The 20,568-nt window shown below is 53.4% G+C and overlaps 1 protein-coding gene across 6 annotated transcripts in view; it reads right to left on the bottom strand.

Moving 5' to 3' along the window:
- TBC1D1 (TBC1 domain family member 1) overlaps positions 1-20,568 on the bottom strand; it is a 244,641-nt gene that overhangs the window by 41,432 nt on the left and 182,641 nt on the right. For all 6 annotated transcript variants that reach the window (XM_066387172.1, XM_066387171.1, XM_066387173.1 and 3 more), the window contains one exon: positions 1,423-1,608. In XM_066387172.1, the coding sequence (XP_066243269.1) occupies positions 1,423-1,608 (186 nt within the window). The remainder of the gene's footprint in view (positions 1-1,422; positions 1,609-20,568) is intronic.

Raw genomic sequence — 20,568 nt, 5'->3', positions numbered from 1 at the left:
ACGTCTGAGACACGCCAGCACGACCCCGATGTGTGCTGTGCTCTTCCCTGTCCACACACCTTTCCACTTAAAGGAAGCACTTTATGGCTTCTCTTCTGGCACATCCGATTGCCAGTGTCACCACTATTGTGCTTTGGGGCCACTACTGAGTAACATAAGGGTGATCTGAACACAAGCACTGCGACACCGTGGCCATGGACCCAAAACCGGAGGGGGCCGCTACTTGACTAATGGGTGAAGAGTGGACAGAGCGGGGATACTCCGGACAAAGGGGTGACTTACCGGGGCAGGATGGAGCGGGACAGCTCGAGATGTCATCACACTACTCAGAACAGCACACAACTTAAAACTTGTGAACTGTTTATTTCTGGAATTTTCCATTTAATATTTTCAGGCCACCAAGTAACGGAAAGCCCAGAAAGCAAAACGACAGCTAACGCGGGACCACTGTGCTCTTCGGGGAGAAGTGACTGCAGCCCTGCGCGGTCTCCCCGAGGGCAGGCCCAGACCTCCCGGTCAGACGTCGGGACTGCAGCCCTGCGCGGTCTCCCCGAGAGCAGGCCCAGACCTCCCGGTCAGACGTCGGGACTGCAGCCCTGCGCGGTCTCCCCGAGGGCAGGCCCAGACCTCCCGGTCAGTCCCCACTGCTTTAGAGCCGGCAGCTCCATGCCCCTCAGACCCATGCTCTTTCCATTGCACCACCCGGGGCACATAAATTTAGCTTCTTAACTTGCAAAAATGCTAGTTTTGCTTCAAGTGACAGCATGTAAACAGTAAATAAACAAAACCTAAACTTTCAAAGTTCACATCTTATTTTGATACCGACACAACCCTGGGCAAGCTGCCTGGCTGCTCTGAGCCTTAGTCTCCTCCTCTGGCTAACACCTGCCTTCTGGAGCCGTCCTCAGGACCGTGCAAGTCTGTCTACATAGAACACCTTCATATCAGCACAGGCAGAGCTCAGCTAGTGCTGAAGTTTTCTGGTTACTTGCAACTCACTAAAAATGCACATATAGTGAGGTTATAAACTTTGATGCTTATGTGGGATGAGTTCACATATAGCAACACCCAGGCACCGACGGTGGCTGAGGACAAAGCAGGGAGGGAGAGAAAAAGACCAAAACAAAAGCCACTTTTAGAAAATTAAAGCTTAAATGTGCAGGTCGTCCCTCAGAAGTTCTAGACATTATGCTAAAAATGACCATACGGGAATACTTACTGTAGCTGGTGAGATCGTTAGATCTCTAGAAAGTAGTGTTAACTTTACTTTGAAAAAGGAAACAGATATTAACATACATGTGTATGCTGGAGTGTCCTGCTTTCTTGTGAAGACGGCATACCTATGTCTGATGTGATTTCACTTCCAAGCCAAGATAAATTAAGACCACCAGGCACGATCAAATGGGAAAATGACAAACCAACCTTGCAGCTTCTGGTTCTCCTTCTCCATCCTGAGGAGGAGTATCTGCTGTAGAATCGCCTTCCGCCACAGTTCTCGAAGCTCACGAGACGTCCTTTTCTTCTCCTCTGGGACAGGGCCAAAGGGCCCATCTTCACAAACTGGTTCTAAAGGAGATCGTGGGGGAAGCTCTCCCAGCTCGGAATAATCTGCAGAGGGAAAAGGACATTTCAGAATAGTCATTTTTCAAAAAAAAAATTATATTTAAACATGGTGCCAAATCAGAAAATTCTACTCATTCAGATACTACGTAATGATATCACCCAAACAGATAGCTCATGTTTCAGAATGCACTGCAATAAACCACATCTGAGCTAGAAACATCTAACAACATATCAAATCGTAAGCAAAAGTTGTAGCAGCTGAGGAAATATTCAAAGATACCTACTTTTTAAGGTATAACAGACCTTCTGAGTTAATGGTTACATTAATGATAACAATGACAGCAAACATTCACCTAGTGCTCACTATGTACCAGGCTGTTCTGGGGCTGTATGTATAATAACTTGTTTAACATTCAACCTAAGATGCCGGTACTATCACCATCCAGTTTTAAAGAAAGCGAACTGAAGTGCCGGTAATTTTTTTTTTTTCTGAAGCTGGAAACGGGGAGAGACAGACAGACCCCCGCATGTGCCCGACCAGGATCTACCCGGCACACCCACCAGGGGCGACGCTCTGCCCACCAGGGGGCGATGCTCTGTCCCTCCGGGGCGTCGCTCTGTTGCGACCAGAGCCACTTTAGCGCCTGGGGCAGAGGCCAAGGAGCCATCCCCAGCGCCCAGGCCATCTTTGCTCCAATGGAGCCTCGGCTGCGGGAGGGGAAGAGAGAGACAGAGAGGAAGGAGAGGGGGAGGGGTGGAGAAGCAGATGGGTGCTTCTCCTGTGTGCCCTGGCCGGGAATCAAACCCGGGACTTCTGCACGCCAGGCCGACGCTCTACCACTGAGCCAACCGGCCAGGGCCTGAAGTGCCGGGATTTTAAGTAACCTGCCAGTGTCATAGCTAGGAAGAAGTACAGCCAGGACTGGGCCCCAGCCTCACTTTCATCTCCTTTAACTGCTCTGTTATATAGTTATTTTGAAAGAAGATTAAAACATATTTAACAGCCTATAACAACAGTGACCATTAACGGATCCTCTATAAGGGCTTGTCACCATACCAGGTGTTTTAAGTAGAGTAACTCATTCAATCTTGAGGATGATGCAGAGGACCCAGGTTCGAGACCCCAAGGTCGTCAGCTTGAGTGCAGGCTCATGTGGTTTAAGCAAAGCTCACCAGCTTGGACCCAAGGTTGCTGGCTTGAGCAAGGTGTTACTTAGTCTGCTGTAGCCCCACGGTCAAGGCACATATGAGAAAGCAGTCAATGAACAACTAAAGTGTCGCAAGGAAAAACTGATGATTGATGCTTCTCATCTCTCTCTGTTCCTGTCTGTCTGTCCCTATCTATCCCCCTCTCTATAAAAAAACAAACAAACAAACAAACAAACAAACAAAAACCCACAACAACAACAAAACAAAAGTCTTGAGGATGATTCCAGAAGCCTGAAGAGAAAACTGAGGCTCAGAGAAGCCAAGCAACTTGCCCAGGGTCATATAGTGAACAAGCAGGTGCGTTGGGATCCCAACCTATGTGCGCCTGACTTGCAAGTCCACGCTTTCCACTGGATACCCCACCATTCAAATGTTTCCTCTGTCATCCATTTTTAAAGTTCTATAGATTAGTTGAAATCTCTTTACAGTTCATGAATTTGCAGCTTTCTTGACTGCAGACATGATGTTGGTGCACAGTGTTAGCGCGCACAAACGTCAACAGCACACACAGAGCGTGTCCCACCTGCTCACCATGGACGAGCTCTGAAGAGCAACACAAGTCCCTGCACAAAGGGACCCCATCTCGCACAATTCATCCTTGGGAACTTCTGTTGAAACTGAACCTAAACACAATCATGGTCTTAACACGTGCCGTGGAAAGCCCTTCACGGGCAGCTGGAGTCCCACAGTGACCCATAACACGACAGCCTCTTCCAGTCGCAGCTCCGGCACAAGTCCACCTTACGATTCATTTCCAGGACAGCCATCCGCATCGACTGCTCATGACCTTCATCTCAGATTGGGTTTGTTTTCCTGCTATGACGTCAAACAAAAGCCACCAAATGTTTAATTTACTAAAGGCACTTGGGGTTCATGTTAACTCTTCTTAAAATCACAAGATTAAGAAGAACTATGGTTGAGGAGAAAACTGTGTAAAGTATATAACACTCTAACCACTAGGCTGTGCATCTGAAATAGAAAATAAAATATTATATGTAAACTGTACTTAAAAGTAAAATAAAATAGTAAAAAATTATGATAAGCATTAAGAAATCTAAATGACCTCTGTAGCATTTAACTGATTATTATATTTGTATATATGCTTATTTCATTGTGATCCTATTAAACAAATGAATAAATGAAAATTCTACTTCTTTTTGAGGTAAGAACACACAGTTGATGCACATTACAGGAGGATGCTCAATGTTAACGGTCAATATAAATGCAGGAATCAAAACTGTATAGTGTGATCTCACTATTATACTATTATGAGTACAGTTTAGTGGTTCATAGGTCAGACTCTGGAGCCAGGCTGTCTGGTTTTTTTTTGTTTTTTTTTGTGGCAGAGACAGAGAAAGTCAGAGAGACGGACAGATAGGGATGGACAGACAGACAGGAAGGGAGAGAGATGAGAAACATCAATTCTTCATTGCGGTTCCTTAGTTGTTCATTGATTGACTTCTCATATGTGCCTTGACTGGGGGGCTATAGCAGACTGAGTGACCCCTTGCTTGAGCCAGTGACCTTGGGCTCAAGCTGGTGAGCCTTGCTCAAACCAGATGAGCCTGTACTCAAGCTGGCGACCTTGGGGTCTCGAACCTGGGTCCTCCATATGCCAGTCCGATGCTCTATCCACTGTGCCACCACCTGGTCAGGCCTGTCCAGGTTTTAATAAGAGTCTGCACTGCTTGATTCTGTGATCTTTAGCAAACTGCCTACCTTCTTTGTGCCTCAGTTTTCCAGTTTGTCAAGTGGGAATAATAGCACTGCCCTCAAGATGGCGATACAGGGATTGAGTTAACACGTGATATAAAACCACTTAAAACCGCACACACAGTAAGAGACAGTAGGCACATTCACTCTTATTATCTGCTATCACATACACATTAAGGGCACAGGGAGAAAGGCTGACACACATCCAAATTCAGCCAGTCATCGTAAGCTCTAGGAAGACTCAGCAAAGCCACCTTATCAACGAGGGTTTGCCTATCATCCGGCACAGTCCTGGGCACCCAGCAGGTAATTTATAAATAATTGCTGAAAAACAAGAGATAAGCAGGTGCTGGGTTTGGGCATGCCTGCTGTTCTTCGTCTTTCCTGAATTCATGATGATAAACATTTTTATAATCAGAGAATTAAAGACAAATAGTGCAAAGCTGTCCTGATTTAAGTCAAAGATTGAAAAATGTTCGCCTGGAAAACACCTAGAGGACAAGTCAATCCCCACACCTAGTACATGGAGGACTAGTCGTTATTGAGTATGACCGACTGTAATCCTCTCTCCAAGGACTCTGAGTCAGTCTTCTTGGTCTCATTCTGCAGCTGGAGACCTTCCGTCTGAGCCTCCCCCTCCCATCTTCACTGTTGAAACTGCTGGACACTCAGTTCTGATTTAAGTTCTGCTTCTTCTCATGTTGGAAGTAGTTACACTCCCGCCGGGTCACCAAAGAGATCGGTTTCAAACAGGGGCTGCTGCGGCTGCGGCACTGGCACAGTCGCCGGGCAGCGTGTCAGCGGACCTCCACGTGCACAAAGGAACTCAGGGACCCGTCCGTCCACACAACATTAGGTGACGATCACCGGAAAAGTCTTTCCCTTTCTTTTTTAAGCTAAACAATTCTTTTATTGATTTTATTTTTCAGTGACAGCTTACATGCAGTATTATTTTGGATCAGTTTCAGGTGTACAGCATAGTGGTTGGACAGTCACACTTTACAAAGTGTCCACCGTGTTTCCAGGACCCACCTGGCACCCCATACAGTTATCCCAATATTACCGACTATATTCCCGACGTGGCACTTTCTATCCCTGGGACTGGCCGTTGTGTAACTAGTAACCTGTACTTTCTAATCCCTCCACCCTGTCCACCCAGTCCCCCACCCCCCACCCTGGCAACCATCAGTCTGCTCTCTGTATCTGAGTCTGTTTCAATGTTGTTCCCTCGTTTGTTCTTTAGATGCCACATGTAAGTGAAATCATAGGGCATTCTTTCCCATTCTTAACCCCCCTAACAAGACAAGGGCTCGCTCACCTGGCCCCTCCCTCCACCCTCATCTCTCTGTTCGGCACAGCCTTTCTCCACCCGGGTGCCTTGACGACTCCTCTACGACACTCTGGAACGGAGCGCAATGACCCGAGCAGGTGTGCCTCGGGCCGGGCTGATCGAACCTGCCTAGGACGTTAGGCTGTTCGGTCCATTTATTTTCTGCCAACTGGGTTGCGGACAAAGACCCCAGTCTATAGAAGCTTACGAAGCTCCAGCTCTTGCCGTTTCCTTATTCAGAGGAATGACCTGCTGAGCGTAGGTCTCACCAGGCTCTGTCTGGAGATGACGCCCGGGGGGGTAAGGCACAGACGCCTCCCCCAGGCGCTCTGCTCTGGCCTTCTTTTTCTTACCATCCATCACAACTCAATGGGCTGAGCTTGGACCATGTGATGAGGCCTTGACACAAATAAGCTTGTCTGATGCTCACGTCTACCTCATTAGAAAGGTGAGATTATCCCCATTTTACAGCCAAACAACTAAGGTGCAGTGAGGTCTATTTTTAACTGAGCCAGTCACATCCTGAAGGAAGAGTGAGAGTCGCAATCAAGGTGTATTTTCCTCCGAAGTTGGAAATGCTCACGCAGTGTGTCTCTGACTTCCAGGTGCACACGCATCACGTGGGCGTCTTGCTAAGACACAGCTCGGAGGGAGCCCGAGTCCGCATGCCTGCTGCACTCCCAGCAACGCCCATGCTGACCCTCCACACTCCCTGCACTGCGGGGCTCACACACACTCTCACCTCTCACTCTCCACACTCCCTGCACTGCGGGGCTCACACACACTCACACCTCTCACTCCCTCCACACACTCCCTGCACTGCGGGGCTCACACACACTCTCCCTCTCACTCTCTCCACACTCCCTGCACTGCGGGGCTCACACACACTCTCACCTCTCACTCTCTCCACACTCCCTGCACTGCGGGGCTCACACACACTCTCACCTCTCACTCTCTCCACACTCCCTGCACTGCGGGGCTCACACACAATCTCACCTCTCACTCCACACTCCCTGCACTGCGGGGCTCACACACACTCTCCCTCTCACTCTCTCCACACTCCCTGCACTGCGGGGCTCACACACACTCTCACCTCTCACTCTCTCCACACTCCCTGCACTGCAGGGCTCACACACACTCTCTCTCTCACTCTCTCCACACTCCCTGCACTGCGGGGCTCACACACACTCTCCCTCTCACTCTCTCCACACTCCCTGCACTGCGGGGCTCACACACACTCTCCCTCTCACTCTCTCCACACTCCCTGCACTGCGGGGCTCACACACACTCTCACCTCTCACTCCACACTCCCTGCACTGCGGGGCTCACACACACTATCTCCTCTCACTCTCTCCACACTCCCTGCACTGCGGGGCTCACACACACTCTCACCTCTCACTCCACACTCCCTGCACTGCGGGGCTCACACACACTATCTCCTCTCACTCTCTCCACACTCTCTGCACTGCGGGGCTCACACACACTCTCACCTCTCACTCTCTCCACACTCCCTGCACTGCGGGGCTCACACACACTCTCACCTCTCACTCTCTCCACACTCCCTGCACTGCGGGGCTCACACACACTCTCACCTCTCACTCTCTCCACACTCCCTGCACTGCGGGGCTCACACACACTCTCACCTCTCACTCTCTCCACACTCCCTGCACTGCGGGGCTCACACACACTCTCACCTCTCACTCTCCACACTCCCTGCACTGCGGGGCTCACACACACTCTCACCTCTCACTCTCTCCACACTCCCTGCACTGCGGGGCTCACACACACTCTCACCTCTCACTCCACACTCCCTGCACTGCGGGGCTCACACACACTCTCTCTTCTCACTCTCTCCACACTCCCTGCACTGCGGGGCTCACACACACTCTCACCTCTCACTCTCTCCACACTCCCTGCACTGCGGGGCTCACACACACTCTCACCTCTCACTCTCTCCACACTCCCTGCACTGCGGGGCTCACACACACTCTCACCTCTCACTCTCTCCACACTCCCTGCACTGCGGGGCTCACACACACTCTCACCTCTCACTCTCTCCACACTCCCTGCACTGCGGGGCTCACACACACTCTCACCTCTCACTCCACACTCCCTGCACTGCGGGGCTCACACACACTCTCACCTCTCACTCTCTCCACACTCCCTGCACTGTGGGGCTCACACACACTCTCACCTCTCACTCTCTCCACACTCCCTGCACTGCGGGGCTCACACACACTCTCACCTCTCACTCTCTCCACACTCCCTGCACTGTGGGGCTCACACACACTCTCACCTCTCACTCCACACTCCCTGCACTGCGGGGCTCACACACACTCTCACCTCTCACTCTCTCCACACTCCCTGCACTGCGGGGCTCACACACACTCTCACCTCTCACTCTCCACACACTCCCTGCACTGCGGGGCTCACACACACTCTCCCTCTCACTCTCTCCCCACTCCCTGCACTGCGGGGCTCACACACACTATCACCTCTCACTCTCTCCACACTCTCTGCACTGCGGGGCTCACACACACTCTCACCTCTCACTCTCTCCACACTCCCTGCACTGCGGGGCTCACACACACTATCTCCTCTCACTCTCTCCACACTCTCTGCACTGCGGGGCTCACACACACTCTCACCTCTCACTCTCTCCACACTCCCTGCACTGTGGGGCTCACACACACTCTCACCTCTCACTCTCTCCACACTCCCTGCACTGCGGGGCTCACACACACTCTCATCTCTCACTCTCTCCACACTCCCTGCACTGCGGGGCTCACACACACTCTCATCTCTCACTCTCTCCACACTCCCTGCACTGCGGGGCTCACACACACTCTCACCTCTCACTCCACACTCCCTGCACTGCGGGGCTCACACACACTCACCTCTCACTCCACACTCCCTGCACTGCGGGGCTCACACACACTCTCACTTCTCACTCTCTCCACACTCCCTGCACTGCGGGGCTCACACACACTCTCACCTCTCACTCTCTCCACACTCCCTGCACTGCGGGGCTCACACACACTCTCATCTCTCACTCTCTCCACACTCCCTGCACTGCGGGGCTCACACACACTCTCACCTCTCACTCCACACTCCCTGCACTGCGGGGCTCACACACACTCACCTCTCACTCCACACTCCCTGCACTGCGGGGCTCACACACACTCTCACCTCTCACTCTCTCGTGTGGCCCTGCACTGCGGGGCTCACACACACTCTCACCTCTCACTCTCTCCACACTCCCTGCACTGCGGGGCTCACACACACTCTCACCTCTCACTCTCTCCACACTCCCTGCACTGCGGGGCTCACACACACTCACCTCTCACTCTCTCCACACTCCCTGCACTGCGGGGCTCACACACACTCTCCCTCTCACTCTCTCCACACTCCCTGCACTGTGGGGCTCACACATACTCTCACCTCTCACTCTCTCCACACTCCCTGCACTGCGGGGCTCACACACACTCTCACCTCTCACTCCACACTCCCTGCACTGTGGGGCTCACACACACTCTCACCTCTCACTCCACACTCCCTGCACTGCGGGGCTCACACACACTCTCACCTCTCACTCCACACTCCCTGCACTGTGGGGCTCACACATACTCTCACCTCTCACTCCACACTCCCTGCACTGCGGGGCTCACACACACTCTCACCTCTCACTCTCTCCACACTCCCTGCACTGCGGGGCTCACACACACTCTCACCTCTCACTCTCTCCACACTCCCTGCACTGCGGGGCTCACACACACTCTCACCTCTCACTCCACACTCCCTGCACTGCGGGGCTCACACACACTCTCACCTCTCACTCCACACTCCCTGCACTGCGGGGCTCACACACACTCTCACCTCTCACTCCACACTCCCTGCACTGTGGGGCTCACACATACTCTCACCTCTCACTCTCTCCACACTCCCTGCACTGTGGGGCTCACACATACTCTCACCTCTCACTCTCTCCACACTCCCTGCACTGTGGGGCTCACACATACTCTCACCTCTCACTCTCTCCACACTCCCTGCACTGCGGGGCTCACACACACTCACCTCTCACTCTCTCCACACTCCCTGCACTGCGGGGCTCACACACACTCTCACCTCTCACTCTCTCCACACTCCCTGCACTGCGGGGCTCACACACACTCTCACCTCTCACTCTCTCCACACTCCCTGCACTGCGGGGCTCACACACACTCTCACCTCTCACTCTCTCCACACTCCCTGCACTGCGGGGCTCACACACACTCACCTCTCACTCTCCACACACTCCCTGCACTGCGGGGCTCACACACACTCTCACCTCTCACTCTCCACACTCCCTGCACTGCGGGGCTCACACACACTCTCACCTCTCACTCCACACTCCCTGCACTGCGGGGCTCACACACACTATCTCCTCTCACTCTCTCCACACTCCCTGCACTGCGGGGCTCACACACACTCTCACCTCTCACTCTCCACACTCCCTGCACTGCGGGGCTCACACACACTCTCACCTCTCACTCTCTCCACACTCCCTGCACTGTGGGGCTCACACACACTCTCACCTCTCACTCCACACTCCCTGCACTGCGGGGCTCACACACACTCTCACCTCTCACTCCACACTCCCTGCACTGCGGGGCTCACACACACTCACCTCTCACTCTCTCCACACTCCCTGCACTGCGGGGCTCACACACACTCTCACCTCTCACTCCACACTCCCTGCACTGCGGGGCTCACACACACTCACCTCTCACTCTCTCCACACTCCCTGCACTGCGGGGCTCACACACACTCTCACCTCTCACTCTCTCCACACTCCCTGCACTGCGGGGCTCACACACACTCTCACCTCTCACTCTCTCCACACTCCCTGCACTGCGGGGCTCACACACACTCTCACCTCTCACTCCACACTCCCTGCACTGCGGGGCTCACACACACTCTCACCTCTCACTCTCTCCACACTCCCTGCACTGCGGGGCTCACACACACTCTCACCTCTCACTCTCCATACTCCCTGCACTGCGGGGCTCACACACACTCTCACCTCTCACTCTCTCCACACTCCCTGCACTGCGGGGCTCACACACACTCTCACCTCTCACTCCACACTCCCTGCACTGCGGGGCTCACACACACTCTCACCTCTCACTCCACACTCCCTGCACTGCGGGGCTCACACACACTCTCACCTCTCACTCCACACTCCCTGCACTGCGGGGCTCACACACACTCTCACCTCTCACTCTCCACACACTCCCTGCACTGCGGGGCTCACACACACTCTCCCTCTCACTCTCTCCACACTCCCTGCACTGCGGGGCTCACACACACACTCACCTCTCACTCTCTCCACACTCCCTGCACTGCGGGGCTCACACATACTCTCACCTCTCACTCTCTCCACACTCCCTGCACTGCGGGGCTCACACACACTCTCACCTCTCACTTCACACTCCCTGCACTGCGGGGCTCACACACACTCTCATCTCTCACTCTCTCCACACTCCCTGCACTGCGGGGCTCACACACACTCTCACCTCTCACTCTCTCCACACTCCCTGCACTGCGGGGCTCACACACACTCTCACCTCTCACTCTCTCCACACTCCCTGCACTGCGGGGCTCACACACACTCTCACCTCTCACTCTCCACACACTCCCTGTACTGCGGGGCTCACACACACTCTCACTTCTCACTCTCTCCACACTCCCTGCACTGCGGGGCTCACACACACTCTCACCTCTCACTCCACACTCCCTGCACTGCGGGGCTCACACACACTCTCACCTCTCACTCTCTCCACACTCCCTGCACTGCGGGGCTCACACACACTCTCACCTCTCACTCCACACTCTCCCTGCACTGCGGGGCTCACACACACTCTCACCTCTCACTCTCTCCACACTCCCTGCACTGCGGGGCTCACACACACTCTCACCTCTCACTCTCTCCACACTCCCTGCACTGCGGGGCTCACACACACTCTCACCTCTCACTCTCCACACACTCCCTGCACTGCGGGGCTCACACACACTCTCACCTCTCACTCTCTCCACACTCCCTGCACTGCGGGGCTCACACACACTCTCACCTCTCACTCCACACTCCCTGCACTGCGGGGCTCACACACACTCTCACCTCTCACTCTCTCCACACTCCCTGCACTGCGGGGCTCACACACACTCTCACCTCTCACTCTCCACACTCCCTGCACTGCGGGGCTCACACACACTCTCACCTCTCACTCCACACTCCCTGCACTGCGGGGCTCACACACACTCTCACCTCTCACTCCACACTCCCTGCACTGCGGGGCTCACACACACTCTCTCTTCTCACTCTCTCCACACTCCCTGCACTGCGGGGCTCACACACACTCTCACCTCTCACTCTCTCCACACTCCCTGCACTGCGGGGCTCACACACACTCTCACCTCTCACTCTCCACACTCCCTGCACTGCGGGGCTCACACACACTCTCACCTCTCACTCTCTCCACACTCCCTGCACTGCGGGGCTCACACACACTCTCACCTCTCACTCTCTCCACACTCCCTGCACTGCGGGGCTCACACACACTCTCACCTCTCACTCTCTCCACACTCCCTGCACTGCGGGGCTCACACACACTCTCACCTCTCACTCTCTCCACACTCCCTGCACTGCGGGGCTCACACACACTCTCACCTCTCACTCCACACTCCCTGCACTGCGGGGCTCACACACACTCTCACCTCTCACTCTCTCCACACTCCCTGCACTGCGGGGCTCACACACACTCTCACCTCTCACTCTCTCCACACTCCCTGCACTGCGGGGCTCACACACACTCTCACCTCTCACTCTCTCCACACTCCCTGCACTGCGGGGCTCACACATACTCTCACCTCTCACTCTCTCCACACTCCCTGCACTGCGGGGCTCACACACACTCTCACCTCTCACTCCACACTCCCTGCACTGCGGGGCTCACACACACTCTCACCTCTCACTCTCTCCACACTCCCTGCACTGCGGGGCTCACACACACTCTCACCTCTCACTCTCTCCACACTCCCTGCACTGCGGGGCTCACACACACTCTCACCTCTCACTCTCTCCACACTCCCTGCACTGCGGGGCTCACACACACTCTCACCTCTCACTCCACACTCCCTGCACTGCGGGGCTCACACACACTCTCACCTCTCACTCCACACTCCCTGCACTGCGGGGCTCACACACACTCTCACCTCTCACTTCACACTCCCTGCACTGCGGGGCTCACACACACTCTCACCTCTCACTCTCCACACACTCCCTGCACTGCGGGGCTCACACACACTCTCACCTCTCACTCTCTCCACACTCCCTGCACTGCGGGGCTCACACACACTCTCACCTCTCACTCTCCACACACTCCCTGCACTGCGGGGCTCACACACACTCTCACCTCTCACTCTCTCGTGTGGCCCTGCACACTCATCATCGGGTGGGCTAGTCATTTCCTTTCACTGTCACCAAGGGGACACAGTTTCAAAGCTGTTACTGTCAGCTGCCTGAGCCTGTCCCTACCTTGGTTGGTGTACTGAGGCCAACTGCAGAAAGAAGGATGATGAGTACTAGTGTTAATTTCACCTCAGAATTAACTGAATAAAAGTGAATCCACTGAAAAGATCCGCAAACAACCTAACAGGGTAGAGAGGGTTTCTCAGCCTGGGCACTACTGACCTGGGCCGGATGGCTGTCGGGGGCCGTCCTGAGCTCTGAGCAATGCCCAGGAGTGCCCTTCCCTCCAGACACCAGACAGCAGTTGTATCCGCCCCACCCAGAAGCGACAACCAGATGCCGACATTCCTGAATGTCCCCTGGGAAGACGAGGGCAAACGAGAACCCGATGCAGAATTTTGGAAACCCCTCTCTTATTGTCCCTAAACCCTGGGAAGGGGTAAAAATATATCTCCTCCACCCAAATGTATTTTATGTGGTAACAATTCCTTAAGTTATAGTATATAATGAACAAGAATTTTAAAAAAATGTATTATCTTTCATTTATATTAAGAGTAGCCTAGTTACAAAGTAGTTTAGTAATTTACAAAAGGGTGATAGTTAAATATCTGTGTTCTGAACGCGGCCTGGCTCATTCACCCCAAGAGGGCTGTTCTGTTGTCAATGCAGAAAAGTCCAGATCTGGGACCAGGCTCTCCAGTTTTGTCATCGGTCCTCTCTCATGTGTGTGTCTGTGTGTGTACACGCGTGTGTGCATTTGAGGTGTAGTCTTGTGAGGTGTGTACTCATCCACATAAGGGGTTAAGTGGACTGGCAGGGTGAGGACAATAATGGAAATGTTGGACAACTGTCAGCTGAGAACCGTGTTCTGATAATTAATATGAGCAGTATTACAACTTGGATAGTTCTTAAGCCATAGACACCAGTATATCTTGAGTTCCTTTTATACACCCGGATGGGATGGGATGTGCTAGGTGGTCTAAGGGAGGCTGCTTTGATGTTTGGATCTGGCTTCTCTCCTCGACTCACATTCTGGCTGCGAGACTGCTGCACAGACAGGTGGCAGAGGAAGAGCAGGCTCCGCACGGCAGAGGCCGGGCTGGGGCCGCTGCACCCCCAGAATGGCCAGCTGGTCCCTCTGGGTAAACATGGACACTGTTTAGTTCAAACCCCTGGTTTGAAATGTGAGAAATGACACTCACCTCTGACTGCCCCACCTGTGGAGACCACAGGCACTGACAGACGTTTATAAAGCCTGCAAAGCCACAGAACCAGAGGGCTACAATGGCGCGTTAGTCTAGGCTTAAATTTCACTATTCTGACATTGCTATAATGATAGGATGTAGAACGCTTAAATTATGTAGACTTTCAGAAACAACGGCTTCAATGGGTTCTAAGAATTTTAAAACCAGCCATAATTCAGGGACCCTAAGAGACAACTGCCTCCATTTAAATCACTGCTGCGACATTCTCAATAGAGTCATAAATATGATCTATGCTGGTGCGTCAATATTTTAGATGCCAAGTTGTTCTCCAACAACTCTGCTGCCGCGTTCTCCTGCCCGCCTGCACACTGATGCGTGCGGAAGAGCGTGACCTTGCGCATTGGTATGAACACAATCAGTGCCAGGACAGGGCAGAGGAAAAGGAACTTGCGTACGGCCTTGTATGGCCAGCTTCCGGGTCTGTAAAGTGTCGAACACAGCGCTCCTTTCCTGTGTTTTCACGAGACACCGACATCAACTTCTGACCTGCAGTCACAGAAATGACGGTAAATCACAGCCGCGTGCTCCGTGAGGAAGAGGAGCTCCAGGAAGAAAATGAAGAGACAGACTCTTAGTCTCCAGCACTCTGACTTTTTCTGTTATCCTACAAGAGAGCGCTTTATAAGTCTCTCCTGGTCCATTTTGAAAATCTGGATCTCCCGTGCCAAAAGGAAAAGAAATGTTTAACATTCCAATGATTCTGAAACCTCTGTCTTAACAGCATAAGTAGATTTGGGAAATGAAAAATGAAACTGAGCACTGACTCTCCGGAGAACAGTTCACAGCAATGAGACTCACATCTGCAGCATCTGCTCTGCCCAGAGCTGGAGAAAACATCTCTAAAAACAGAAAAAAGAACATGTAGACTCATCTAGGAATGCCATCCCACTGTTACAAAGCGTAGTAACTTCGCCTCTGCTACAGAAGAACAGAGAGGCCAGGAGAGAAGGGACTTCTGTTCCTGGCCGTCCGGCGCCGGGGACCAGCAGGTAGACATGGAAGAGTCACGAACAAACAAGTTCATTGACCCAGGATTGTTCCAAAGCCACGGTACAACTCTACCAGGACGCCTTTAACTGGTTTACGAAAAATAATAAAAGAACTTCACTATTTTTCTATGCTTGCATGGTACTCTATGATGGTCTAGCTATAGAAAAACAGAAATTAAAAAACAACAACATTCATTTGAAAAAAACCCAAACAAACTCCAAAAACATTCATTTGGCAAAAAAAAAAAAAATTAAAGTTTTTGCTACCTGCTGCTAGAAGCGCAGATACGAATATATCACAGTCCTTTCAAATTTCGACATGGTGATGTTCACTGAAGCATTATTTACAATAGCCGGGATATAGAAATGAGCTAAGTAGCCATTGATGGATGACTGATTAAAGAAGACGCCTTTTATCTATACAATGGAATACTGCTCAGCCATTAAAAAGATGAAACATTCCCATTTGTGACAATGTCGATGATCTTGAGAGTACTGTTTAAGGGGAATAAGTCAGATGGAAAAGGACCAAAACCAGACAATTTCACTAACGTGTAGGATGTAAAACAGAAAGCAACGAATGAGCAAACACCACCAACAATATCGTAGCCACAGACAACAGTATGGTGGTTGCCAGGGTAGTGAGGGTATAGATGGGGGTGAGCGGGTAGAGGGGTCAAATGTGTGGTAATGGAAGGAAACCAGACTTCGGGGTGAGCACACAGATGTTGAGTAATAATCCTGTACACCTGAAATTTATATAGTATTATTAGCCACTGTTACCCCAATAAATTTAATAATTTAAAAGTTTCAACAGGGTGGTTGAGAGAAGCACACGACCGCTAGTGTGCTGGAAATTCAGCAAAGAAAATGAATTTCTCCTGTTGATCAAGCCAAGAGCATGGGCCCTGGAGCCAGATGTCTGGGGTCAAATCCTAGGTTCCCAGCTAATCTAGCCACTTGACCCCAAATACTACAGGTGGTCTGACCACTTTCTACTCGATTCTTCGTTGGCAAAATTTAGATACTAGTGCTGATCTCACGGGATCACTGTGGGCATTAAGCAGGTGCACGTGTGGGGAAAGCCAAGCCTGGCACCCGGAAGCATTCACTAAAACGTCAGCTCCCACTCTTCTCGTCAGCAGCAGCATCGGTGTTTGGAAGTGGTGGTGGATCCTGAAGGAGTAAAATCCAGACAGCTGGAAATGGTGGGGCCACTTCAGCGACAGGGAGCGGCATAAACAAGGTGTACAGGTGACTTCCAAGCAGTCATTCAGTAACCCATCCTGGCGACTGACCAGATGGCGTGCATGTAGAAACAAAGACGAGGGTGCTCGAGCCCAGGTGTCAGGACTGCAAGCCCAGCCCCGCCTGAGAGGGTGAGCGGGAGGCCAGGCCGCATGATGGGCGGCGGACACACACATTTTTTTAAAGAAGCAGCTAGGATATGCAGAAACTTGAAACAGAAGCCACAGCCCTGCAGATCTTCATCCCTACGCCCTCCCAGATTAGTCACTCGGGGTGAGTTTCCAAGGCTCTCGGAAGATGACTTGGAGTTCGTGGAAGCGCCGATCGGCGGGGTTAGGGGCTGTGATGACAGCTCAGAGGGGGCAGTGGGGCAGTGGGAGTCCACACTGGACTAGAGAAGGGGGACAGCCCCAAGCTGGGGGAGTGCCAGCAGGGGGCGCCAGAGCTCTGTTTTCCGGGGGCGGGGGAGGGGAGACGGAGCTGTGCAAGTCCAGGCCTACCTAAGCTTGAAAAGAACCAAGAAAATGCTGTACACAAATTTTTATTTAACACACTGGGTAAAATTAGCCTTTGGCTAAATGGCACTTGTTTTTGCATTGGCAAGGGGGATGATACTGAACTTTCTGAGAAGGCTGAAGGTCAGGGCTCGTTTCTGGTTTAAAAACAATAAAACTATGAAGAGAAACACAAATACTCAGCCTCAGTTGGAATATAAAATGCTGATCTTTGCCATACTGTGCTCTCTCCTGTGACTCCACTTACAGAACACTGACTGCAGCTGTGGCCCTGGCAGCTTTATAACACGCCCTGGGGTGGGAAGCCCTGGGTCGCGGTCACCGCGCGCAGGCTGGGTGGGTGCGGGGCCTCCCCTCCAGCACCTGCTGCAGGACCGGGACCTAGCCCCTCGGTCGAGGTCACCGCCTGCAGGCTGGGTGTGTGTGCAGGCTGGGTGTGTGTGCAGGCTGGGTGTGTGTGCAGGCTGGGTGTGTGTGCAGGCTGGGTGTGTGTGCAGGCTGGGTGTGTGCGGGGCCTCCCCTCCAGCACCTGCTGCGGGACCAGGACCCAGCCCCTCGCTCACTTTCCTCCCTCCCTCTGGACCGCAGGGGACATGGACGGCATCCACAGGAAGGCAGAAACCTAGGGCTCACAGGGGCACCACAAGGCGAGTCAGCTCAACCGCACCTCCTTTGCCAGATGAAAACACTGACACTTGAAGAGGTACAAAGTCCCATTTTCCTGAGCACTTACTATGTGCCAGGCAGAGTGCTGTACCCACGGAGGGTGGGACTTCGTCCTCACGACTGTCCGCTGAGTGAGGACTGTTTTGATCCCTGAGGGCCAGGCTGAGACACAGAGCTGACTAGCTGGGGGGGCAGGACTGAGCTCAGACCCCAGGCGGGCTCCTGTGTGCCTCGGGGGACATGAATGCGTGCACAGAGGAGAAGGAGGGGCACTGACGACACTCCCTCCCCGGGGATGAAGCACGCCCCGACCTCTCTGGGCTTCAGTTTCTCATCACTAACAGCGCCCAGCTCCCACAGCTCTGCTGCGGGATCAAATAAAAACCCTCGAGAGCACTTAAGACAGCACTTGGCCAGGTGTGACGTGCTACGTTGCTTTCATCGTTACTTTACGCTAAACCTGCAAAATCCCTCCCACAATAGGAGGCCCCGTCCCCGCCTTTGTGTGTCCGGGACCTGTGGACACGAGAGACATGGGAGCACTGCAGAGTGCAGGCCGCTCTCACAGCGGTGGGGACGCCCTTCGGCCTTTCTGTGTCCGGCTGCCTCCCAGGCTCAGCTCCCAGGCTCCTCCTCCCAGGCTCCTCCTCCAGGGCTCAGCTCCAAGGTCAGGTTCCTCCTCCCAGGCTCAGCTCCCAGGCTCCTCCTCCCAGGTCAGGCTCCTCCTCCCAGGCTCCTCCTCCCAGGCTCAGCTCCAAGGTCAGGCTCCTCCTCCCCTGTGCTCCTCCTCCTGGGCTCCTCCTCCTGTGCTCCTCCTCCCGTGCTCCTCCTCCCAGGCTCCTCCTCCCGGGCTCCTCCTCCAGGGCTCCTCCTCCCAGGCTCCTCCTCCCAGGCTCAGCTCCCAGGCTCCTCCTCCCAGGCTCCGCCTCCCAGGCTCCTCCTCCCAGGCTCCTCCTCCCAGGCTCCTCCTCCCAGGCTCAGCTCCAAGGTCAGGCTCCTCCTCCCAGGCTCCGCCTCCCAGGCTCCGCCTCCCACGCTCAGCTCCAGGGCTCAGCTCCAAGGTCAGGCCCTCTGGGAAGGGTCTCTGCCTCCGTGCCCGGCCAGGTCCTGCAGCCTCTCCTCATGCTCCCCCAACGCCAGCGGCGAGGGCAAACCTCCGCCGAGCCTCCGTGGTTCTGAGAACGGCATCTGAGGGGCTGAGCATCGCTGCCCCCGGCACAGAGAACACACGCAGGGGCAGCTCAGAGAAGAGGAAGATCAAGGCAGTCTGGAGCATCTTGGAAGAGACGAAGAGGAGGGAGAGAAGGAAGAGGCTCCCTCTAGACAGAGGGGACAAGAAAGCACATGCACAGAAGCAGAAAGAAACCAGCAAGGCCCTCGTGTGGCGCACGGTTCGGGTCTCAACTCTTTTCAACAGTGTTAGTCTTACGCTACGCAAAACTCAAAACTGCATATATCTATACACAAACATCCGACATTTATGTATATACACATATCACTTTATATATATTGATATAAAGCTTTCTAAAAAACACACTACAAATAAGGTATTAAGCACTCGTTTGATCAATCCTTCATTTAATTCGTCCCAAGAACAGTGATGGAACAAAACCAACCTTTTCCCCCAGGGACAGCTGAGTAGGCAACCATGGTAAGTCAGTGTGAGAAGTGGCGAACATAGCCCTGAAGGTTGGCTCAGTAGTAGAGCATTGGCCTGGTGTGTGGATGTCCCAGATTCGATTCCCTGTCAGCACACAGGAGAAGCAATCACCTGCTTCTCCACTCCACCCCCTCTCCCTTTTCTCGATTTCTCTTTTCCCCTCCTGTAGCCATGGCTCGGTTGGAGCAAGTTGGCCCCGAGCGCTGAGGATGGTTTCATGGCCTCTGCCTCAGGCGCTAGAATGGCTCAATTGCCAAGCAATAGAACAACAGCCCCAATGGGCAAAGCATTGCCCCATAGGGGGCTTGCCAGGTGGATCCCGGTTGGGCGCATGTGGGAGTCTGTTTCTCTGCCTTCCCACTGCTCACTTAAGAAAAATAAACATTTTTTAAAAAAGAAGTGGCAGAACAGCCCCCCGGGGTGGGGGAGAAAGTACCGAGGGCCATCACGCTGCCCCCAGCGTGGCTCACGGTTCGGGTCTAGAAGTGATGAGCCCAACCTGACCCCTTCCTACGGTGGAGGGAAGGACCGTGGTGGAGGGAGTGGTCAACTGCTGAGCCCTGAAGCATGACCAGGACTCACGACTGCCCAAGAGGGAGAGAAGGCCACGCCTTGTGAAGTGCTGGAATGAGAACAAACATCATGCTGGACTCGGAAATTTCAAGTGGTTTCATCGGACCCGGGGGGAGCGTGTGTGCCGGGGGTGAGGGTGGGGGTGGGGGTGGAAGCGCACACAGACGGTAAGAACGAGTCAGGTCGAGCAGTGCAGGACCTCCTGCACAGAGCGAGGCGCCATCCGGACACCAGCTCCAGAGAAGAGGTGAAGAAATGACTGGCTGTCAAGCTCTGCTTCTGAGAGCCAGTGAGCTTAACCATGCGGGGGCTCACCCACATATAGCCCTT

Source organism: Saccopteryx leptura, chromosome 5 (genome assembly GCF_036850995.1).
Source record: "Saccopteryx leptura isolate mSacLep1 chromosome 5, mSacLep1_pri_phased_curated, whole genome shotgun sequence".
Classification (NCBI taxonomy): Eukaryota; Metazoa; Chordata; class Mammalia; order Chiroptera; family Emballonuridae; genus Saccopteryx; species Saccopteryx leptura.
This window is presented reverse-complemented; position numbering and strand designations above follow the sequence as displayed.